Here is a 20,054-nt window from a genome sequence, read left to right as displayed (position 1 = left end):
TCCCAATAACCTGTATACTATTAACTCTTCACACCGTTCATAATTATAATCATACTCTTATAATATTTACCCTCATCAAATATACAATATTTTGAGAATGACAGGAGGCCGCCCGCTATTTGTGCTGCCGCACACAACGGCTCTCTTTCCTGGCGTTGTGCTGTCTCTGGGCGTTTCCCGTCGCGATAACGCAGCTCTCGTCTCTTCCCTGCACAAAGCTTCGCTATCTAGTTCTTCAAGCGATAAACTTGTGGCATGTGTTACGCTTAAGCAAGGCGCGAATGAAGGGGATTCAGCTGCGAGCGACGCGGCGGCAACGGATGGCTATCGTGATGACGATAGGGATAGCGATAAGCAACTTGTCAAGTTCTCAGATGATTTATCCTTATTCTATGTCTGTATCTCATTGTGTTATTTTTTGTATTTGTCATGTATCTTATGCTAATCATTGTATTATAGTCCTATGGATGTCTTGCTCGTGTTGTGCGCGTTGAAAGAGCAGTCACTGGACAACTTCAAGTCGTGCTCGAGGGTCTATCGCGCTTTCGCCTACTTTCCATTACTTCGAAGGATCCATATTGTTCCGCGACAATCGAGCAATACGATATTACTCGTGAGTTTCCATTTTTGTTTATATTTATTTGGCGCTAACAAAGGAACAGCTCCTGACTCCACTGATATACCAACTTATACTCTCGTAGCTCAATTAAAACGCCTAGCACGCGACCTCCTCTCCTTCCTAGCCTCCGCCTCAGCAACGTCATCTCCTCCGGCGACTTCCTCGCTCGCATCAAATACGCGCGCAATTCGCAGATTAGAGGCGGTAGTCAATAGAAGTGGGTATCAAGATGCGGGCAAAGTTGCTGATTTACTAGTGTTTACTCTTGATGTGCCCGTTGAGCAGAAGATCGCCGTGCTGGCGGCACGGTCTCAGGTTGAGCTATTATCTAAAGCGGTTGAATTGCTCTCTCAGCAGATTAATGTGAGTCTTCAATAACTACCTGTGACAGATGACAAGCTAATTGCCGAATATAGATGATTAAGATATCGCAGTCGATAAACACGTCTGTCGACACCAACCTTAACAAAAAACAGCGTGACTTTCTTCTTCGTCAGCAACTAAAAGCGTGAGTTTTCTAATTATTCTGAGACAAGCATTCAATACTTACTGAAAACAAACAAAAAACAGCATCCGACAAGAGTTAGGTGACAAAGATAATGAATTTAACGAAGACGAAGAGCTATCCGAACTCGCAAAGAAACTCGAATCAGCCGAACTGCCACCTGAAGCAGAAAAAGTCGTCGAGCGAGAACTTAAACGTTTGAAACGTATGCAGCCTACTCAAGCCGAATATCAAGTTTGCAGAACGTATCTTGAGACATTATCTGAAATTCCGTGGTCTGTGGCTACGGATGATAAAATTGATGCTGAAATGATGCACGGCGCAAGAGAACAGCTTGATCACGATCATTATGGTCTCGAACAAGTCAAAAAGAGATTACTAGAGTATCTTGCAGTAATCCGTCTCAAGAGCAGAGGACAAGATAAGAGTGTTATTGAGAAGGCACCGATTTTACTTCTTGTCGGACCACCTGGCGTAGGAAAAACCTCACTAGCCAAAAGCGTCGCATCTGCTCTAGGTCGCAAATTTTACAGAATAAGTTTGGGTGGCGTACGTGACGAGGCCGAGATTCGCGGACACAGACGTACGTATGTTGGCGCCATGCCAGGATTAATTGTACAAGCCTATCGAAAAGTTGGCGTCATAAACCCGGTAGTCTTACTCGACGAAATTGATAAAATGGGCGAGAATAGTGTACATGGAGATCCGAGCGCGGCAATGCTTGAAGTTCTTGATCCGGAGCAAAACAACGCGTTCAATGATCACTATGTGAATGTGCCGCTCGATTTGTCGAAGACATTATTCATCGCGACTGCCAATTCTCTTGATACGATTCCGGCGCCGCTACTTGATCGAATGGAGACAATTAGATTGTCTGGGTATACATACTTGGAAAAGAAGCATATTGCGCAGCAATTCTTGATCCCAAAGCAAGTGGTTGCTAACGGTCTCGAAAATGGGCAACTAAATCTTACAGAAAATGCGCTGCTCAAGATTGCAACCTCGTATACCCGCGAAGCCGGAGTTCGGCATTTAGAGCGGGAAATAGCAGCAGTGTGTCGTGGCAAGGCGGTTGAATTTGCCTCGTTTTTGGAGAACGAGACTGCCGAGAAATATGAGTCTCTAGTCAATGAGAATGACGTCGAAAAGTATCTTGGGATGGAGAAATTTGAGTCTGAGATTGCTGGACGCGAACTGAAACCTGGTGTCGTTACGGGGCTTGCCTATATGGGATCCGGGAATGGGGGACTTCTATTTATCGAAGCGAGTAAGTACGCCAGAGGTGCCGGAAGCGGCGGCGGCGGTGGAGGCCTGCAGTTGACGGGAAATCTCGGAGCGGTGATAAAGGAGAGTGCGATGCTTGCACTGACTTGGGTGCGTGCTCATGGATTTGAATTGCAGCTAGTTGATGCGAGTACCGATAATCCTCTAGCGGGATATGATGTGCACATTCATGCTCCCGCCGGAGCGATCCCAAAGGATGGGCCCTCGGCTGGCGTCGCAATGACGGTGGCCCTAGTATCGCTACTATCAATGAAGCCTGTACCTGCTGAAGTGGCAATGACGGGTGAAATGACGCTCAGAGGACAAGTATTACCCGTCGGCGGGATTAAAGAAAAAGTACTTGCTGCTCATCGAGCTGGGATCAGGAAGATCTTGCTGCCGTTACGGAATAGAAAAGACGTTGAGCATGATATGCCGCAGAATGTGAGAGATGAGATTGTGTTTGTCTATCTGTCTAGTATCTGGGATGCCCTTGCTGAAGTGAGTTTTTCTTTTGTTTCTATTTATTCATTGAAGTAGTGCTAATCTTGAGTTTCAATACGATTTAGGTATGGCCTGACACAGGAAGACCAGTAACTATGGTTGAGAGCAGACTTTGATCAAAGCAATGTTTTGCTAGGAGTTTTCTTGTTCAATCCCGTCGGTTTTTGATTATTGTCTGCCTCTTTGTATCCAATATTATTTAATTATTATATAATGAATTACATATATATATATATATATCAATGAATTACCTAATCAGGATTAGGGTATATTATAATGAAAGAGCGGAGAGCAAATGTAAACACAGGGACTTGAACCACAACATTGCAGAGACTCCACAAGCACCCGACGCGTCTAAAATCATCGACGATATTACACAGTAGCAGCAGCAACAAAAGCAAAAACTACTGCTTTTCTCTCATTGTATTTTTGGAATTGAAGAGCAGAGTTATGAGATCGGCGTTGGGTAGCAGAAGCAGCAGCAGCAAGAACAAGAGTGGGAAACGCAAGGCGGCTAGTGTTTTCGAGACTGACGAGCATTCCGAGAGTACAAGCAACAATGAGCAAGGGAGAAGAAGTAGGAGGGCGGCGGCTGTTGTTGCAGATAGTCGGATTTTAGAGAGTTCTCGGAAACAAAAGCGAGTAAAGAAAGGTGTTGAGGCGGATGGAGAGTTTGTGTTTACGCGAGTGAGGAACTTGCCTTTGCATGAAGAAAACGAACAAGTAGTGGAATCTCCTTCTAAACGAGCAGAACGAGGAGGGAAGACCAAAAAGGCGTTTTTGTTTGATGAGAAAAAGAAAGACGACACTATTGATCTTTCACACTCGACAACTACAACATTCTCACTCCCTTTAACAGACACGCCAATGATTCGTCGCAACAAAGAACTCCGCCAACAGCAAAGCAATAGAAGAAGCAGTCTAGGAATGCGCGGTAAGCGAGCATCATCACTGAGTAATGGTTTAGTAGCTGTTCCACACCAAGACATCAAATCAGATGAATTCCACAAGCATTTAGATGCCGATTTACCGGATCCGCATCGTATGCGACAATTACTTTCATGGTGTGCGCATCGTGTCCTCGAACAAGATAAAGAAGACGACAAAAAGAAAAAGCAAAAGAGAAATGCATCACAACAGTCACCGGCTACAGCAATTGCTCGGGTTATTGAAGAAGAATTATTAAAAGACCTCGCCGATGGACGAATATCGACAAGTTGGTGGAGCAGACCCGATGATGGGGACCGTCCAAAAAAGCCAAATCCACAAAACGTTGCTAGTCTGGAGAAACTTGACGAGTTTAAGAAGAGATTAGAGCGTTTGCGCGCTGAGAAGAAAGCCTGGACTGAGATAGAGGGCGATATCAAGCCGCTTATACCACCGTCAACAAACATCGACATGTCGCTTTTACTTCCAAAAGAATCGTCATTTTTAGCACGACTAGAGAGTTTAGCTGCGGAGAATGAGCAAAGTAATCCATTACAACTTGAAAATTCGGCAAAGCAAGTTGAAGTCCAGACAGACAAACTACGACATGGAATGCACACAATCAACAGTCTCGCGACAGCCGCTGAAAAGTACGCTGACAAAGTCCTTCGTAATGTTGCCGAAACCGTTGATAAGACGCAAAGACAGGCGCAAAAAGTTGCCGGCACGCAGGATTTGGAGGTTCGCGATGTTCTTCGGTCGTTGTCGAAAGTTGATCGAATGTAATTTTACAAGTGTACTTTTATTATATTATGATGCTATTGTTTATTGTTTTATTGTTCTTATTAATGATGGTTGTATTTTAGTATTTTGACAAGCGAGTGTATGATAGAGTAAGAGACAGCAATAATAATAGGAAGGAGTTGTTATTCTATAATAATGATTAAAACTGCTTTAAGGGATTCGTAGCACTATTCTCCCTTTTCATTCTTCCATATACAAGCACTACCACCAATTCTTTATATCAAAAAAGAAAAGAAAGATGGCTTTCTTACATTTCAACAAGCACAATATATTATACGAATGTTAGCGTCCAACAAAACAATGAGACCGCTACTCGCGGCAGCGAGTACCGCGCGACCGATTTCTTTCAACGAATTTACAAGGTCAATGCTACGGCTATTTAATCTTCAGGTTCCTGATGTTTTTGGTAAGTTTCAGTTTTTTTCTTTTCTTATTCAAATTTTTTATTTTTGTGAACTGCGGAGGCTGAACTCAGAAATGCATCAAGGCCTAGCTGTATCTGGAGGAGTCGATTCAATGGCATTAGCATATCTCGCGCAAGAATTCGCACAACGAAACAACTCTCGCGTTATAGCATTCACAGTCGATCACCGGCTACGACCCGAATCCTCAGTTGAAGCGCAACGCGTGGCCTCAACTCTTCGTGAGCACGTCGGAATCACAGAGCACAGGATCTTGCAAGTGAAATGGAACGCACTGGAGGCAGAGTACGATGCGTTGGGCGCACATAAGCAGATCGTCGAGCGCGCAGCCAGAGTTGCGCGGTATAAGTTACTAGTTGAACAGATGGTTTCAGAAAATGTGAAGCATTTACTTGCAGCACACACATGGGATGATCAGATTGAAACTGCGGTTATGAATCTCGTTAGAAGAAGGACGGGGACAGGGCTAAGTGGAATGAAGGATATTGCGCCGATTCCCGGATGTGCACAAATTCTTGGTGGTAGTGGCTTAGTACTTGTTCGACCGCTGTTGAATTGGAGCAAAGTGCGAACGATAGCGACTTGTCGTGATGCGCACCTGCCGTGGTTTGAAGACATGACGAATCATGATCCGACATACACTACTCGCAATGCTATCCGCACCCTTTTATCGCAACCACAACTCCTTCCCGAGGCACTGCAGCCATCTTATTTAACTCAGACAATAACAAGGCAATCTCTCCACCGCGCAAATCTAGACGCGGCAGCAGAAGCTCTTTTCACTTCTGAAGTCGCCGCTGGTCGTATCCGTTTCTCTCCGCAATCATTATCTTTGGAGTGGACATTTCGCAGTATTCCAAGTGCTGACTATCCGCGGTATCCACTTGCATTCAGAGGCAAGCGCGAGGGTGTCGTGCAACGTTTCTTATTTATGCTTGTCGAAAGCGTGAGTCCGCATGCTAGTATTGACGTGCCAAGGTGGCGAGTTTCTGAATTTGCAAAGACGTTGTTCGCTGGAGATCAGAAGAAAGCTGCTTTTATGAGCGCACTATGTGAGACTAAAATTTTGTCTACGAGCAGAAGCAATTCTTTACTGAATGATACACCAAGTAAACTAGACAAGAGCAGCAACAGAAATAAAGAGATCCGCGCCGCGCTAGGCTTCGTCTCAAATCAATCACAACCTCCACCGCTGGCTCCCAGCACCCCCGACTCGAACGTACCATTTAATTTGGAAGCAAATCAACGACAAGGAAAAGTACCTAATCGCCGCGAAGAGTCTCGTATAAGCTGGACCCTTACGCGGCAACCTACCGTCAAAGCCATATTGCCATTGCGATACATCAAAGTACCGGTAAACGGTCAATGGTCAGAGTGGGTGTTGTGGGATGGCAGGGTATGGATTCGGGTGCGTAGTAGTGCAAAGAATACTATTTTGTACGTGAATGCTCAGCAACCAGAACTTACCAACACCTCGAAGTCAATTAAAGAGGACACAACTACACTGGTGGTGAAAGCGTTCACAGACAGCGATTACGGACAACTCCAGAAATACGGAAAATCAAAAGTATACAATTTTGATCGTCTCCGTCGACAAATGAATGTTTCTCTAACGGCATTGTATTCCCTTCCTGTTCTTTTAGACCCGGAAATTTCTCGAATGATTATGATTCCTAGTCTTGGATTTTGGCTGGAGGAAGTGGCTGGTCCAAGATTTGAAGTGCAATATTCGATGAAGAGCGCACTTGCCAATCAGGCAGTGAAGTTGTCTTCCAGGAGAGGAGGCAATGATCAGTTATAACTACTGTATATATTTATATTGTACATAGCACAAGAAAAATGTAAATTAGACACGCAAACTATCTTTCGAGACACGTATAATAGCGTCAGCATAGTCGCCGGCCTCTTTGACAAGTCTTTCATAGACAGGTCCAGAAACTTCACTTCTCGCTTGACCGATGGCGTTCTTAATTTCAGCTTCTCGCAACATAATTCTTTCTTCTTCGACAATTTCATCAGAAAACTTTGTGCTCTGGCGACGTAATATATCGTCGCTTGCGACTGCTGCACGAACGAGATTAGCACTGCGACAAGTTTGCAAAGTGCCCTCCATTCTCCTTCGCACGTCCTCAAATATCTTCGTAACCTGGGTTCGCTGCTCGGCAATCAGCTCATCAGATGAAAGTAAGAGTCGTCTGCTGTACACCAGATATGATACGCCCACCAAGACCAAATACACTAATGCAAGAAATCCATCACGCTGAACCTGTAATTCCAAAAATGTAAACCAAAGTTTCTGATCAGTCATACTGTTGACAGAGACAGCGGTAAAAAGTGCATAGGTAACAGCAACCATGCACAATACGACCCCCGTAGCCGCGTATGAGCGTAACTTTCCAGGCGCTAATACGATGATGCCCAATTGAGAAATGCAAGGCCATAATAATTCTGATAATACATATATTCTATAAGACTCTAATGACGAACACCATTCACATTTGTCAAGAGCATCAAGGCCAAAGCTAACATACACAACGCGAGCGTGTGGTGTCGATAGTCGTTGGATCAGAACTTCTGCTTCGGCAGTATACTGGCCTTTCTTCTTCAATGATGCGATAATCGTAGAAGACGGTGTGTTTAATGGCAGACCAAGAGCAATGAACGGATTCGAGTGTTTAAGAGAAATTGAAAGTGAAGCAGCATGAAATATTAGACTGAACCCGATACACAAAAAGATAAAACACACAAGCTTCTCGCTCTTATCAAGCGGTTGTATTCGCGATTTCGCTAACGATTTTGACCTCTGCCATGATTTAATATATTGAATTATTCGCGGGAGCAGAATTGGAGCTGCTAAGAGTGCAATCGTTTGTGCATTCATGGTGGTTTTTGAGCTTGTAGAATGAAGCTCCTTGTTGAATTCATTTGATTTGATAAACATTCCCCTAACCCGGTGTCTTCATCTTCAAACTCATCTGCGTGCTCATCTCATACTCATCTCATACTCGCCTCATATTCAAACTTATTCACAGCAGCAAATATACTTATTCAAATCAGAAATGCCAGACGAAATAGATACTCTTCTCTCCCGCGAATCAGCAACACTTTCCCGCGACCGCGAAATAGACCGCATCCTGCACTGCTTCCAACTAGATTCATACTCTATCCTCGACCTCCTTCCCGGTTGCACAACCTCAGATATCAGAGCCCAATACCGCCGCAAATCACTACTAATTCATCCTGACAAAACCACAAATCCAAACGCTCCAGACGCTTTCAACAGACTCAAGCGCGCCGAGGCGGAGTTAACCGACGACGCTAAACGCGCCCTTCTAGATGAAGCCTTCACTGACGCGCGCAAGCTTGTACTCAAGGACAGAGGATGGACAACTTCTCATCCTGAGATCACTTCTGAGGAGTTCATTGCTGCTTGGAGACAACGCACTAAACATGTCCTCGTAGACTCAGAGCTTCGACGGCGGAAACTAGCTAAGGTGGCAATGCGCGAAGAAGGACGCGAACGAGAAAAACAGGAATCCGAAATCGAAGAACGGAAACGCAAACGTGAACAGCAACAGAAATGGGAAGAGACAAGAGATGAGCGGATAAACAATTGGAGGTCGTATACAAAATCTACTCAAAAAAGGAAAAAGGCGAAGGTCTCCGTCTTAGGTTGATCTCTTCAGCTATCTACCTGTACATATATATATATATATAAATCATCTACACTGCTGTCAAACAGGATTTGCTGTTGGAAGAAAGTATTGTCTTATCTACTTTACAGCTCATGGACTAATAATGAAAAGTCAAAAAAAATATGCAATCTGATTAGTAAATCATATACGTTGTACAAACACTCCCCACTCTTTCCTTTTCTTTCTCTTGCCTCAATTTTCTTACACTTCCTTTTTTTTCGCAATCATTAAATTTCTCGGTATATTTTTTTTTCAATCTACTGCCTGGGACTCGTAGGCGAGTATCTGGGCGACGTAGGACTATAAGAAGGACTAGTAGGACTGTATGTCGGACTAGTAGGACTATATGTCGGACTAGTAGGACTATACGTCGGACTCGTCGGACTATACGTCGGGCTCGTCGGCGAAAACGACGGACTCGTTGGCGAGTACGTTGGACTAGTAGGGCTATACGTAGGACTAGTAGGCGAATACGAAGGACTCGTCGGTGAGTATGACGGACTGGTAGGCGAGTACGACGGGCTTGTCGGCGAGTATGACGGACTCGTCGGCGAGTAAGATGGACTCGTCGGTGAGTAAGATGGACTCGTCGGCGAATACGACGGTGACGTAGGACTGTACGATGGTGACGTAGGAGAGTACGACGGCGACGTAGGTGAGTACGACGGAGACGTCGGGCTGTAGGCCGGACTCGATGGCGCTAAAATCATAATTGATTAGTCTCATATATCTTGATTCAGCAGAAACTCTCAAAAACATACAAAATCTTGGCGATGTCGCAAACCCGGGACTCGTAGCCATACCCGGCGACGAGGGACTGTACCCAGGGCTTGTCGGCGAATATCCTGGTGATGTAGGGCTTGTGCCAAACGACATCGGGCTCGCGCCGCCAAACGATGAAAACGGAGATGTCGGCGCATATCCCGGAGATTGAGCTCCGGCACCATACGGACTCTGCTCAAACCCGCCCCCATACTCTGAAAATCCTCCTCTGTCATCAAGCACACCAGAATTGACAATAGGCGAAAACGCAGCCATCGGATCCGGAGATCCCAAGTAATTGCTCTCAGAGTATGCAGGGGAGCTATTGTCGTACGGCGTAGCCGCACCGTCGCCAACACCATTAGTCATTCCAATGCCTGCTCCAATGCTGTAATCAACCGGCAAATTGTTGAACATCTTCTCGTCAAGCATTAAGTCAAAATCACCAGTACCCAACGGTGCAAGCTGTCCAAGCATAATATTCTCAGAAACCCCACGGCAGTCATCCAACTCAGCAGCAGAAGCAGCCTCAAGCAGAATCTCAACAGTCTCCTCAAACGAGCAGCGCATCAGTGCACCAGTATCTGCTCGATTGATTCCGTGACGAGTAATTGCCATCAAATGACCTCGAGCAGTCATCACATCAACCAAAAGCGCCAAGTGTCTATAGTTGACATACGAGCCATCAAACGCAATAACGTTCATGATCTCCTTGTACAATGCCTGTCGCGTAGCTTCAATACCGAGCACAGACAAAACCTCGACAAACGAATTAGTGTACGTTCGCTTGTAATCAACACCGTCGACAGCTATGACTTCGGCCAGATTAACACCATCAGTTTCCAGAACCCACTCTTTCTGCTTCTGATATTCTCCGGTAGGTCCCGCAACATTAGGCTCGTACAGCATCATAAAAACTCGCGAGATACCCTCAATACCGCGAAGCGAAATCGACTCCAGCATATGCGCCTCAATTCGCTTAAGCATTGCGTCTTCTTCAGTTTCAATCTCTTCGTCAATACCCTTGGGATCGCGCAAAACTCTGCATCGAATAATCAGTTTTTCAGAGTTATCCTCAGACCAAATTACAAACAAATCTTCTTTGAAATCCTGGATAATTTTCTCCGCAACCTGACTCATCGTCAACTGTCTATCAAGCATTTTAGCTCGGTCTAGCTCGAAGCGAAGAAGCCAAGGTGACTGCTTGTGAATACTAGCTTCAACCTGCTCATCAGGAATACTAAAGTACGCCTCAACAGTGTCTTTGTCTTCCTCAATCACAGTCGTGTGCGGATCAGGATCATAGTAAATCTCTGTCGCGGCAGTAACAGTGCGTAGCGTAGTATGCTCAATAGCCGACTGCACGGTCTTTGCCATCTCTCTCGACTCTGAAAACTCAGGAGTCAAATAAATACTTAATCCGGGCGTCTTGATGTTCTTCGCCACGTTCAAAATTTCTTTGAGACGCGGCACACCAAGAGTGACGTTCTTAGACGACACACCAGCATAATGGAAGGTGTTTAGAGTCATCTGAGTAGCAGGCTCACCAATCGACTGCGCAGCAATTACTCCAACCATTTCTCCAGGAGCGACAACCGCTCGGCCAAACTGCGCCTCAATCTGTCCGATAACCCATTCAAAAGCAACTCTATTGAGATGATACTCTTCAAACACTCGCTTGCTCGCCAATCGCGAGCGAACCAAGCACTGCATCAATGTTGTCGCGTTCTCCTGCACTTCCTGCACAATAGAATCATCGCCGCGAACAACGATAAGTCGCTTGCACAGCTCGCGAATCTTCTCAATAACCTCGGCAGGGGTCAGATCACTGGCCTTCTGTCGATCCAAATGGAAGATCTGCTGTGAGTTGCGAATAATACGATGAATGTTCACCGGCAACGGCCACGCGTCCTCGCCGTTCTTGAATACAAACTCACGCAGTAACATGCGATCTGCGCAAAGCTGCTCATACTCTTCGTCGAACAGAGATTGAACTTCAGTGTCACCAATGATATCATTGCCACACTCCAAAAGAGAAGGTTTGAGTGTATGCTGCGGGTCCATAAGATCGACTTTAAAGCGCTGAGCAAATCGGTCATTAGATCCCGAGATTGTATCAACAGATTGCTTTTCGACGAAGGTGGCATCCAAACCATCTTCGCCATACACAAACTGCAGAATATCTCCAAGAGAGTTGCGAACAGTTCCATCATAATGTACACTGATATCTTCCAGTGCTTTAACAAGTCGTCTCTGGATATAACCAGTTTCTGCAGTCTTGACCGCTGTATCAATAAGACCTTCACGACCAGCCATAGCATGGAAGAAAAATTCTTGAGGAGTTAAACCGCGCAAGTACGAATTCTCAATAAACCCTCGGGACTCAGGGCTGTAATCGTCTTTTGTAAAGTGCGGCAACGTACGATATGAAAATCCAAATGGCACACGCTTACCCTCGACAATTTGCTGACCAACACAAGCAGACATCTGCGAGATATTGATGAACGAACCCTTCGATCCAGCAACTACCATCTGTTTGACGTTGTTGGCTTCAGTCAGACTTGTCTCTGCCGAGCGACCGGCAGTATCACGTGCCGTATTTAGCACCTTGCTGACTTTCTGCTCAAAAGATTCTCGCAAAGTCATACCAGGTTCGGGCTGCAACTTGTTTGCTTGCGCATCAAGAATGATCTGCTGCACCTCGCGCTTTGCTTGCGAAATCGTGTTGGTAATGTTACGCATGGTCTTTGCGTCGGCAATTGTATCACCAATACCGATCGAAAAGCCATTGTGTAGTAGCCAGTAATTAACAACAGTCTGAACACCACCAATAAAATCAGATGACGCATAAGGCCCCTTCTCACGCATAATGGTGTGAATAAGACCGCCAGAAGTGGCACCGACAGTCTTCTTATCAACAACGCCATACATGATTTCACCATTCTCAATCATCATACCATTGTCCTTCACAGAGAGCAAAGTGTTTTTATCATCAAAACGTTGCAAATTGATACCCTTGGCAATGACCATGCTAACCATCTGCTTACCGGTCCATAATGGCTTCGGCTTGAGAATTGCAGGCTGCGGAATGACACCGTCCCAGTTAGGCACCCAGTAGAGAATGTTCATAACTTGGTCGTAACTGATAAATGTATCACGCAGGGTCATCTTTCGGATACCGCAAAGAGTATCCTGCACAATACCCATGACTGGCTTGTTAGATTGAGGAGAAACAATCTGAAGTGGGACAGCACAGATAGTCATCAACTCTGCGCGAGTCTCCTCAGATTGAGGGACGTGCAAGTTCATTTCATCTCCATCGAAATCGGCGTTATAGGGAGACGTGACAGACAAGTTCAATCGGAACGTAGAATATGGCATGACCTTGACGCGATGCGCCATCATAGACATCTTATGCAAGGAAGGCTGGCGATTAAACAAAACTGGATCGTCATCAACAATGTGACGCTCGACACGCCATCCGTACTGCAAAGTGATTTCACCTGCACGTTTATGGTAACGCAAATCAATGCGTTCTCCGGTGTCACGAATAACATATTTAGCACCAGGGTGCTCGTTGGGTCCATTCCGAACTAACTGAGTCAGCTTTTGGATGTTGTATGGAGTGACAATCTCGGGATATGTCAATGTGCGCGCAATACTGCGAGGCACACCGACTTGATCGAGTGCCAAATTGGGATCACCACTAATGACGGTACGAGCCGAGAAGTCGACACGCTTGCCCATCAAATTTCCACGGAGTCGTCCTTCTTTTCCTTTTAGACGTGCACGAATAGATTTGACGGGACGTCCAGACTTTTGCAGAGCTTGAGGCTGACCAGCAATATCATTGTCCATATAAGTGGCAACATGAAACTGGAGTAGACTCTCAAATTCGTTTAAAACGTGAGCTGGTGCACCTTCCTGATCGCATCGACGCACGTTTGCGTTTGCTTTGAGAATATCGGCAAGCTTGTAAGTCAAATCATCCTCACCGCGAGCAGCTTCAGTGATTGCAATACTAGGACGAACCGGAGGAGGAGGAACAGGAAGAACGGTGATGACCAGCCATTCGGGACGTGCGTAATCTGCATTGAGTCCAAGGCGTTCGAGATCCTGATCAGAAATGTGCTTAAACACGTTCAGGATCTCTTGAGGCTTGAGCTGACGTCTCTCAGGCTGGTCCATCTCGTCGTTTTTATCTTTCTTCCAAGTACCCCAAAGCTTCAAGCCATCGCGGCGAATTGTAGGCTGTGCGTTACCACAACCTCCATGCAAAATCTTCTTTGGAGACTTTTCACCAAAAGCTTCTTCGTCATCGTTAGGAACATCGGTTTCACATGTCATCTTACCCTTGCATAGAGACCAGACAGCTTGGAATCGGCGTTTGGGATCACGAATTTTGATGGCTTGTGCGAAAACAGGATTGCTCTTCATAAATAAGATGTAAATTTCAAGGTTTTTTTGACAGCAAAAATTACACGAGATAACTTACTTCGTCAAGTTTCAACTTTCCGCAGTGAAAGCAGACAGCCTCGCAAATCTTTTTGATCTTGCTGATGAAACCTAACTCGCATCGGCGTTTAGTTATCTCTGAATCACAATACAATGCGCGGCAACACAGCGCGCTTATTTAATTTGAAAGAACTAACCAATATGAAAAACCGGTTTCGCTAGTTCGATATGACCAAAGTGGCCACAGCATTCAGACATGCCTTCGCCACACTAAATCCGAAACGGAGTCAGCCAAATCTGTTGCCCACTCACAACCATTCTCGTTCCTTTCTGACCAAAAACTGCATCATCCAGATCAAATTAACAACTTACAGTTTCGCACTTGAAATTTCGGTCAATGGAACCAAGTCGGGAGTCGTTAAGACCGCCCACTCGCGGACGCATGCGAGTTTCGTCCATTGTCTCGGGGAATTCGATTTTGGCGACACTCATCGCTTTCTTTGAAGGAAAACCAGTCAGCAACAAATTGGTTTCGTCAAAATAAAGGCAGATAGCAAAAAATAAGGGTGGCGTACAATCTCCTCAGGCGACAGGATACCGAATTGGATCTACACAAGACACAGGTCAGGACGCACACCTCACAAACGACAACGCACCCATCACAAATCGATTCAATGATGAACGCAAAATCACACACGCACCTCCTTGACCGTCTTCAGCGGAGCTGAAGAGTACGGGAATAACGCGCCGCTCATCTTGACGACAACAGAGGGAGCGAGACGAAAGTACTCTTGACAAGCTCAGCGGAGCCTCCTTTTAAGATTGAACACCAAAAGTCTCTTCTTATAAATTCCAGTTTACCTGACACCAAAAAAAAAGTAATACAAGGAGATTATGAGAAATGACGCCGGCGATCAGAGGGTAGACCGTGGGGAGAAGAATGGAGGAGGAGGAAAAGGAGTGAAGTGTGAGTGGCACGGGGCGGATTTCGAGGCGGAAGACGGCAAAACAGGCTGTGCTCAAAAATGCGCTGCCGGTGCTGATATCTTCGCGCAAATGGCAAGAGTTGGGTTAGGTTATTTAAACCTTATTCTGTGGGCAGAGTCGAAATTGATCTATGGATTGTTTAGTTCTATTTTGCCTCGCCTGACTAAATCCTCAGGTGCGCTCATCTTTTGACAGATTGTGGAATATGAATATCATTCCAATTATAGTACATGGTTTATATCACAGTAAGTCGAGCCCATATTCGTCAAATAATAAAACAGTCTCTATCTTGTACACTGGTGATATCGTACAATCGCAAGCACACATTTACTCCCATACCGATTCCCAAGCCAAACAAATAAACACTGTAGACACGCAGTAACAAAATATACAACCGATATCCGACGTCTGACGATAGTACGTAGTTGGCTAGTATACAGCAACAAACAAACTCCTTTCCTAATGCTCCCAAATCAGACTACTCTGCCGCGTTCTTCCGCCGCCGACCGCGTCCAGGACCCGGCTCCTTCTCACTCGAGACTGCGACTGGATCCAGATACTTTGAAACGGTGTCGGCGAGAAAGTCAAACTGCTCAGTTTTGAGGACTGCCTCCTTGAGATGAGCTGGAGAGACGCGTTTGGCGTTGCGCAGACGCGCCTGCGCGCAGGACTCTTGAACAAGTGAGATCATGAACAGCTCAAGCGCTTTCGCAACTACAAGAGGAGTCGCCTGTGCAACCTTTCCAATGTCATCATCTGCCTGCATAATCTTTTTGATGCGTGCCTATGCGAATTATTGTTAGCACGGTGGCTGCAGAAAGAGCACAGTCAGGTCACTTACGACAGGGAAGCGAGTGCGCACCACAACCGGAGCAGATTGCTTACGCTCGTCAGACGGAGGTGGTTCGTTTGAAAATGATTGATCCATGAGAGATCAGTGTATGTGTCTGTATATGAGTATATATAGGAGCGGTTGATATCAGGGCTAGGGCATAAAGTAAACAGAGAGGAGTCGCGACGATGGAAAAACCGATCCTTTTATATTTTTTTAAGCCTGTGCGCCGCCCATTTTCATGCTTATTTGTGCTCTTGCTCTGCTTTTTGCCGGCCTTTTATTTTTATTAATTTCGTATTCGATATTACTGTTATTGATACTTCTATATCATATCAGCACCCGTTTAATTCTCAATTACTTCTTAACGCAATAATCTTATACACAGTAATTCTTATCACCGCCCTTTTGAGGAGGTCGCAATTAGGGTTAGGTTCTAAACTTTACTGGCTCTTTTATATCAATATCGAATAGTAAAAACATAAACATTTACTATTTCAAATAAAAAATCGACAATGAACATCGACTCTCTGTTTAAAGTATGCTTATTGCACACATTCGTCTCTATAGAGCTTTTGACTGATTGAACCCTTCATAGAGGTCCGCCGACTCGCCAAAACAAAACGGTGCTCCTGCTCCCAAAAAGCGTCGCCTCGATGATCTATCTAATATCGGTGCGTCCATTACTTTCATTACCAAAATCAGAACATCACCGACTAACTTTTGAATTCAAAGTTGACAAGTACAAAAGTAGCTCTGCAGATGAACATCCTGATGTCATCCAAGACACTCTAAACGACAAGAACAACGAAACCGCAGGACATGATGATCTCCCCGATGACGACGAAGAAGGCGGTCGTTTCTTCGGCGGAGGTCTCACTGAAGACCAACGAGACGTATTCGACTATGTCGACACCGTCGAAGATGATCTTTCTCGAGAAGAAATACACGATGCCGCCTGGGTGCGTAAACAAATTACAAAACTCGACCGGCTCACAAAGAAGAACGCGCAATTACGCGGCCGATTCGCGGATTCACCGCAAAAATTCCTAGATTCAGAAGCGCAACTTGACTCTTTAATAAAATCATTCTCCATCATGACCGAGCACTCCGACCTTTACCCCGCATTCGTCGAACATAAGGGTCTCGAGGTTTTCGAAAACTTATTGGCTCACGAGAATTCAGATATCGTGGTTGATGTTATTCAAGTCCTAGATGAACTCATTGACCAAGATACTACAGCCAACGAATCTGATATACGTGTTCTAGTTGAAGGCATTGTTGATCTTGGAATAATCGATTCATTAATAACTAACCTCTCCCGCCTTGACGACAGCAGGCGCGTTCGAGGAAGCGAAGACAAGCAGATCGTGGATGGTGAAGAAGAAGAAGCCGAGCGTGCTGGAGTATTTCAAATCTTGAGCGTTTTTGAAAACCTGACCGCCATATCCGGCATAGCTGACGTTCTATTCATCAATACCGTCGCCGGTGCCAGGCGCAACGGCGACACAGGACTTCTTCCCTGGCTGCTACAGCGCATTCTTGTCAAAGAGAAGCCTGTCTCGCAGAATAAGCAATACTCAGCTGAGGTACTTTCAATCATCTTGCAAAAATCTCATGTATCAAGAATGCAATTTGTAATGCAAATCTACAGTGACAGCGTTCTCGGCGATCTAGCCGGTATCGACGTCCTCTTACGCGCACTCTCTCCTTACCGTCGCTTCGATCCCGCAATTGAAGAAACCGAAGAAACTGAGTTCTTTGAGAATATTTTTGATTCCCTTGCAGTAACTGTACAGGAGCCCGCCGGTAAAGACAAGTTGCTAGAAAACGAAGGTATAGACCTTCTCCTCCTGTTTGTTACAAATGGCGGCAAGCACGGTAAATCGCGAGCTGTTAAAGTTCTTGATTATGCCTTAGCTTCAGGCGCGTCTGCCCAGCTCGCAACCGACTTTGTGAATAACGACGGTTTGCAAATTCTCTTCAAACTGTTTATGTCATCACGATTTGCTGATGCAAAGAATCACGGCGCTCGTGAGCGACGCAGTGGAGATGCACACGTTTCGCTGGATGCGATCTTGGGTATTGTTTCGTCATTATTTCGAAATCTTCCTGATTCATCTTCGCAGAAGATGAAACTTCTTGCGCGATTCGTTGAGAAGAGTTTTGAAAAGCTTGAGCGATTGCTTTTGTTTAGGACAATCACTTGCGAAAGAATTGATCGCGCGGATATAATTATCAACGCTGAGAAGTCCGCTTTTATGAAATCTGAGCCACAAGAGACAGATCGATTAGAAGATTGGGAGGCAGAACGTGAAGGAAATGAGGCAGAATGGTATCTTCGAAGAATGGATGAAGGTGTTTTCAGACTGCAGCTGATTGATACCGTATTGGCATGGCTAGTTGCTGAAGATGATGACGGTGATCTAGGTATAAAAAGTCGTATTTCTGAGATTCTAAAGAAAGAAGGTTTGACTTTAGCTGATATCAAGAACACGCTGGAATCATTTAGAGAAGATATTATGCCAAAAGATATATCTCCAGATGACATTGGTAAAGACGAAACTTCTAACTTGTCTGAAGAAGAATCCGAGCAACGAGCCGAAGCATCAGATCTAGCTGATATGCTTGGTGTACTAATTGAGTTTTTGCAGGGCTAGCTCTTATATTCAAATCGCCCCGCCCCGTCTTTCGGAAAGATTTCTTGAGACGAGAATATTATTGTACATTATATTTGAGCATGTATATACAAAGAATCAACCGGCGCATTAATGGTATTGCGCTACCTCATCCTCAAAGAATGTCCTAGCCTCGTCAATCTTCAAAGTACGGGGCTTTCCCTTTGCCTTTCGCATTGTAATAGTCCCATCTTCAACTTCTTTATCACCCACAACAGCTAAATACGTATATCCTTTCTGTATTCCCTCCCTCATACGTGCACCAAGTGTAGTTGACCGCTGATCAACGTCAATATAGAATGTATTTGCATGGCAGTCAAGTAACTCAGTAGGTGCGCCCAGGGGCAGTCCAGAGATGGCAGATTGCGCTCGCCTAGCATACTCTGTATGTCTATCGGCCACAGGAATGATTATCATCTGCCGAGGACTAATCCATAACGGCCAGACACCCTGCGTCTGTTCCATAAGAATTGCTAAAAACCTTTCCAATGAACCAAACACCGCGCGATGAATCATTACTGGTCGATGGTCGACAGAGTCATCTTCGCCTTGGTACGTCAAGTCGAAGCGTTGAGGCAGCTGGAAATCAAGCTGGATCGTGGCCGCCTGATGCTCTTTACCATTTTGGTCTTTTAGTAAAATATCAATCTTTGGCCCATAAAACGCGCCGTCTGCCTCGTTCAAATTCCACTCATGGCGTGATTTATTTAGCGCTTCTTCAAGTGACAACTCTGCCAAATTCCAATCTTCTAATGAGCCAATATATTGTTCTGGTCGTGTAGATAGTAACAGTCTGTAAGAAGGTATATTAAAGACTTGATACACTTTATCAATCAAGACTAGGGCTTGTTGGATTTCCTCGCTGACTTGATCAGGTCGACAAAAAATATGGCCGTCGTCTTGGTGAAATCGTCGGACTCGAGTTAGACCTGAGATTGTAGTTGATGACTCGTTCCTTTTATCTCTCGTTAGTATGGATTATTACTGTCAAATATATTGGTATTTGCATGAAGCATACCTATGAAGAGGGGAAAAGTCGGCATATCGAATAGGCAAATCACGATATGACTTATCTGAATTCCGATAAATCAAGCAATGCCCGGGGCAATTCATTGGTTTCAGTCCATATTGTTCTGAATCTGCCTCACTGCGCCCTTTGACTTCAAACATATCCTCCTTATATTTATCCCAGTGCCCGCTAGTACTCCACAGCGCGCGCTTGTATATAATCGGACTTACAACCTCGTCAAAGCCAAACTGCTTCATCTGTGCTCGTATAAATAAAAGCAACCGATTGTATATTCTCGTTCCATGTGGCAGCAAAAATACTGAACCAGGAGTATTTTCATTAATCATAAACAGCTCCTGCTGAACGCCGATACGTCTATGATCCAGAAATTCAGTCGAGAATTTACTATCGACAGCCTTATGCGAAGAAGTTGAACACCATCTTCTATTTAATAGCTGCCGCGAGTAAAACAACAACAGAGGAGACTTCACTCTGCAACTCCGCATTGAAAACTCTTTTTCTTGACGTAATTCTTCTTTGACTCTGGAAATTCAAAAGCGTGAACTGATAGCGCAATTGTGAATATCCTCGG

The 20,054-nt window shown here is 45.1% G+C and overlaps 9 protein-coding genes across 9 annotated transcripts; 5 read left to right on the top strand and 4 right to left on the bottom strand.

The window, feature by feature from the left end:
• The first annotated feature begins 27 nt into the window (after positions 1 to 27).
• On the top strand, positions 28 to 3,118 carry V2V93DRAFT_363477 (Lon protease C-terminal proteolytic domain-containing protein). Its single transcript, XM_066908610.1, has 6 exons — positions 28 to 394; positions 460 to 613; positions 663 to 982; positions 1,036 to 1,127; positions 1,190 to 2,888; positions 2,957 to 3,118. Exons 1-6 carry the CDS (start codon positions 98 to 100, stop codon positions 3,005 to 3,007), a joined length of 2,613 nt encoding a protein of 870 aa, XP_066768911.1. The 5' UTR covers positions 28 to 97; the 3' UTR covers positions 3,008 to 3,118.
• Positions 3,119 to 3,219: 101 nt separating this feature from the next.
• On the top strand, positions 3,220 to 4,755 carry V2V93DRAFT_363476 (Mis12-Mtw1 protein family-domain-containing protein). Its single transcript, XM_066908609.1, has one exon. It carries the CDS (start codon positions 3,342 to 3,344, stop codon positions 4,602 to 4,604), a length of 1,263 nt encoding a protein of 420 aa, XP_066768910.1. The 5' UTR covers positions 3,220 to 3,341; the 3' UTR covers positions 4,605 to 4,755.
• A 62-nt stretch (positions 4,756 to 4,817) lies between these two features.
• V2V93DRAFT_363475 (PP-loop family-domain-containing protein) lies at positions 4,818 to 6,900 on the top strand. The gene is made up of 2 exons (XM_066908608.1): positions 4,818 to 5,028; positions 5,110 to 6,900. Exons 1-2 carry the CDS (start codon positions 4,902 to 4,904, stop codon positions 6,843 to 6,845), a joined length of 1,863 nt encoding a protein of 620 aa, XP_066768909.1. The 5' UTR covers positions 4,818 to 4,901; the 3' UTR covers positions 6,846 to 6,900.
• Positions 6,836 to 7,959, bottom strand: V2V93DRAFT_363474 (uncharacterized protein). The gene has a single exon (XM_066908607.1). The coding sequence runs from the start codon at positions 7,923 to 7,925 to the stop codon at positions 6,891 to 6,893; it is 1,035 nt and encodes a 344-aa protein (XP_066768908.1). The 5' UTR covers positions 7,926 to 7,959; the 3' UTR covers positions 6,836 to 6,890.
• Positions 7,960 to 8,103: 144 nt separating this feature from the next.
• On the top strand, positions 8,104 to 8,721 carry V2V93DRAFT_320135 (uncharacterized protein; the record flags this gene model as incomplete). Its single annotated transcript, XM_066907303.1, has 1 exon — positions 8,104 to 8,721. The coding sequence occupies one exon, from the start codon at positions 8,104 to 8,106 to the stop codon at positions 8,719 to 8,721; it is 618 nt and encodes a 205-aa protein (XP_066768907.1).
• Positions 8,722 to 8,794: 73 nt separating this feature from the next.
• On the bottom strand, positions 8,795 to 14,922 carry V2V93DRAFT_363470 (DNA-directed RNA polymerase II subunit RPB1). The gene is made up of 7 exons (XM_066908606.1): positions 14,658 to 14,922; positions 14,532 to 14,564; positions 14,329 to 14,454; positions 14,154 to 14,226; positions 13,997 to 14,067; positions 9,501 to 13,932; positions 8,795 to 9,439 (listed from the first exon to the last, which is right to left on the bottom strand). Exons 1-7 carry the CDS (start codon positions 14,709 to 14,711, stop codon positions 8,997 to 8,999), a joined length of 5,232 nt encoding a protein of 1,743 aa, XP_066768906.1. The 5' UTR covers positions 14,712 to 14,922; the 3' UTR covers positions 8,795 to 8,996.
• Positions 14,923 to 15,062: 140 nt separating this feature from the next.
• On the bottom strand, positions 15,063 to 15,934 carry V2V93DRAFT_363466 (DNA polymerase epsilon subunit C). The gene is made up of 2 exons (XM_066908605.1): positions 15,785 to 15,934; positions 15,063 to 15,727 (listed from the first exon to the last, which is right to left on the bottom strand). Exons 1-2 carry the CDS (start codon positions 15,869 to 15,871, stop codon positions 15,422 to 15,424), a joined length of 393 nt encoding a protein of 130 aa, XP_066768905.1. The 5' UTR covers positions 15,872 to 15,934; the 3' UTR covers positions 15,063 to 15,421.
• A 69-nt stretch (positions 15,935 to 16,003) lies between these two features.
• V2V93DRAFT_331170 (Catenin-beta-like protein) lies at positions 16,004 to 18,569 on the top strand. The gene is made up of 3 exons (XM_066907657.1): positions 16,004 to 16,314; positions 16,374 to 16,449; positions 16,511 to 18,569. The coding sequence occupies exons 1-3, from the start codon at positions 16,291 to 16,293 to the stop codon at positions 18,433 to 18,435; spliced, it is 2,025 nt and encodes a 674-aa protein (XP_066768904.1). The 5' UTR covers positions 16,004 to 16,290; the 3' UTR covers positions 18,436 to 18,569.
• Positions 18,400 to 20,029, bottom strand: V2V93DRAFT_383930 (uncharacterized protein). The gene is made up of 2 exons (XM_066912207.1): positions 19,472 to 20,029; positions 18,400 to 19,408 (listed from the first exon to the last, which is right to left on the bottom strand). The coding sequence occupies exons 1-2, from the start codon at positions 19,966 to 19,968 to the stop codon at positions 18,544 to 18,546; spliced, it is 1,362 nt and encodes a 453-aa protein (XP_066768903.1). The 5' UTR covers positions 19,969 to 20,029; the 3' UTR covers positions 18,400 to 18,543.
• Between the last annotated feature and the right edge of the window lie 25 nt (positions 20,030 to 20,054).

The sequence above is a fragment of the Kockiozyma suomiensis genome (assembly GCF_038497685.1).
Source record: "Kockiozyma suomiensis strain NRRL Y-17356 unplaced genomic scaffold V2V93scaffold_1, whole genome shotgun sequence".
In the NCBI taxonomy this organism is placed as follows: Eukaryota; Fungi; Ascomycota; class Lipomycetes; order Lipomycetales; family Lipomycetaceae; genus Kockiozyma; species Kockiozyma suomiensis.
Note: the sequence above shows the minus strand (reverse complement) of the source record. Positions and strands in the feature narration are given on the sequence as shown.

Coding starts and splice junctions, on each gene's coding strand:
- V2V93DRAFT_363477 (XM_066908610.1), top strand. CDS start 98: ATGACAGGAGGCCGCCCGCTATTTGTGCTGCCGCACACAACGGCTCTC. Junction 983..1,035: donor TGCTCTCTCAGCAGATTAAT/GTGAGTCTTCAA, acceptor TGCCGAATATAG/ATGATTAAGATATCGCAGTC. Junction 2,889..2,956: donor TCTGGGATGCCCTTGCTGAA/GTGAGTTTTTCT, acceptor AATACGATTTAG/GTATGGCCTGACACAGGAAG.
- V2V93DRAFT_363476 (XM_066908609.1), top strand. CDS start 3,342: ATGAGATCGGCGTTGGGTAGCAGAAGCAGCAGCAGCAAGAACAAGAGT.
- V2V93DRAFT_363475 (XM_066908608.1), top strand. CDS start 4,902: ATGTTAGCGTCCAACAAAACAATGAGACCGCTACTCGCGGCAGCGAGT. Junction 5,029..5,109: donor TCAGGTTCCTGATGTTTTTG/GTAAGTTTCAGT, acceptor AAATGCATCAAG/GCCTAGCTGTATCTGGAGGA.
- V2V93DRAFT_363474 (XM_066908607.1), bottom strand. CDS start 7,925: ATGAATGCACAAACGATTGCACTCTTAGCAGCTCCAATTCTGCTCCCG.
- V2V93DRAFT_363470 (XM_066908606.1), bottom strand. CDS start 14,711: ATGAGCGGCGCGTTATTCCCGTACTCTTCAGCTCCGCTGAAGACGGTC. Junction 14,455..14,531: donor TCCTGTCGCCTGAGGAGATT/GTACGCCACCCT, acceptor TTTCCTTCAAAG/AAAGCGATGAGTGTCGCCAA. Junction 14,068..14,153: donor GAAACCGGTTTTTCATATTG/GTTAGTTCTTTC, acceptor GATGCGAGTTAG/GTTTCATCAGCAAGATCAAA.
- V2V93DRAFT_363466 (XM_066908605.1), bottom strand. CDS start 15,871: ATGGATCAATCATTTTCAAACGAACCACCTCCGTCTGACGAGCGTAAG. Junction 15,728..15,784: donor TGCGCACTCGCTTCCCTGTC/GTAAGTGACCTG, acceptor TAATTCGCATAG/GCACGCATCAAAAAGATTAT.
- V2V93DRAFT_331170 (XM_066907657.1), top strand. CDS start 16,291: ATGAACATCGACTCTCTGTTTAAA. Junction 16,315..16,373: donor ACATCGACTCTCTGTTTAAA/GTATGCTTATTG, acceptor AACCCTTCATAG/AGGTCCGCCGACTCGCCAAA. Junction 16,450..16,510: donor CGATGATCTATCTAATATCG/GTGCGTCCATTA, acceptor TTGAATTCAAAG/TTGACAAGTACAAAAGTAGC.
- V2V93DRAFT_383930 (XM_066912207.1), bottom strand. CDS start 19,968: ATGCGGAGTTGCAGAGTGAAGTCTCCTCTGTTGTTGTTTTACTCGCGG. Junction 19,409..19,471: donor GACTTTTCCCCTCTTCATAG/GTATGCTTCATG, acceptor GAGAGATAAAAG/GAACGAGTCATCAACTACAA.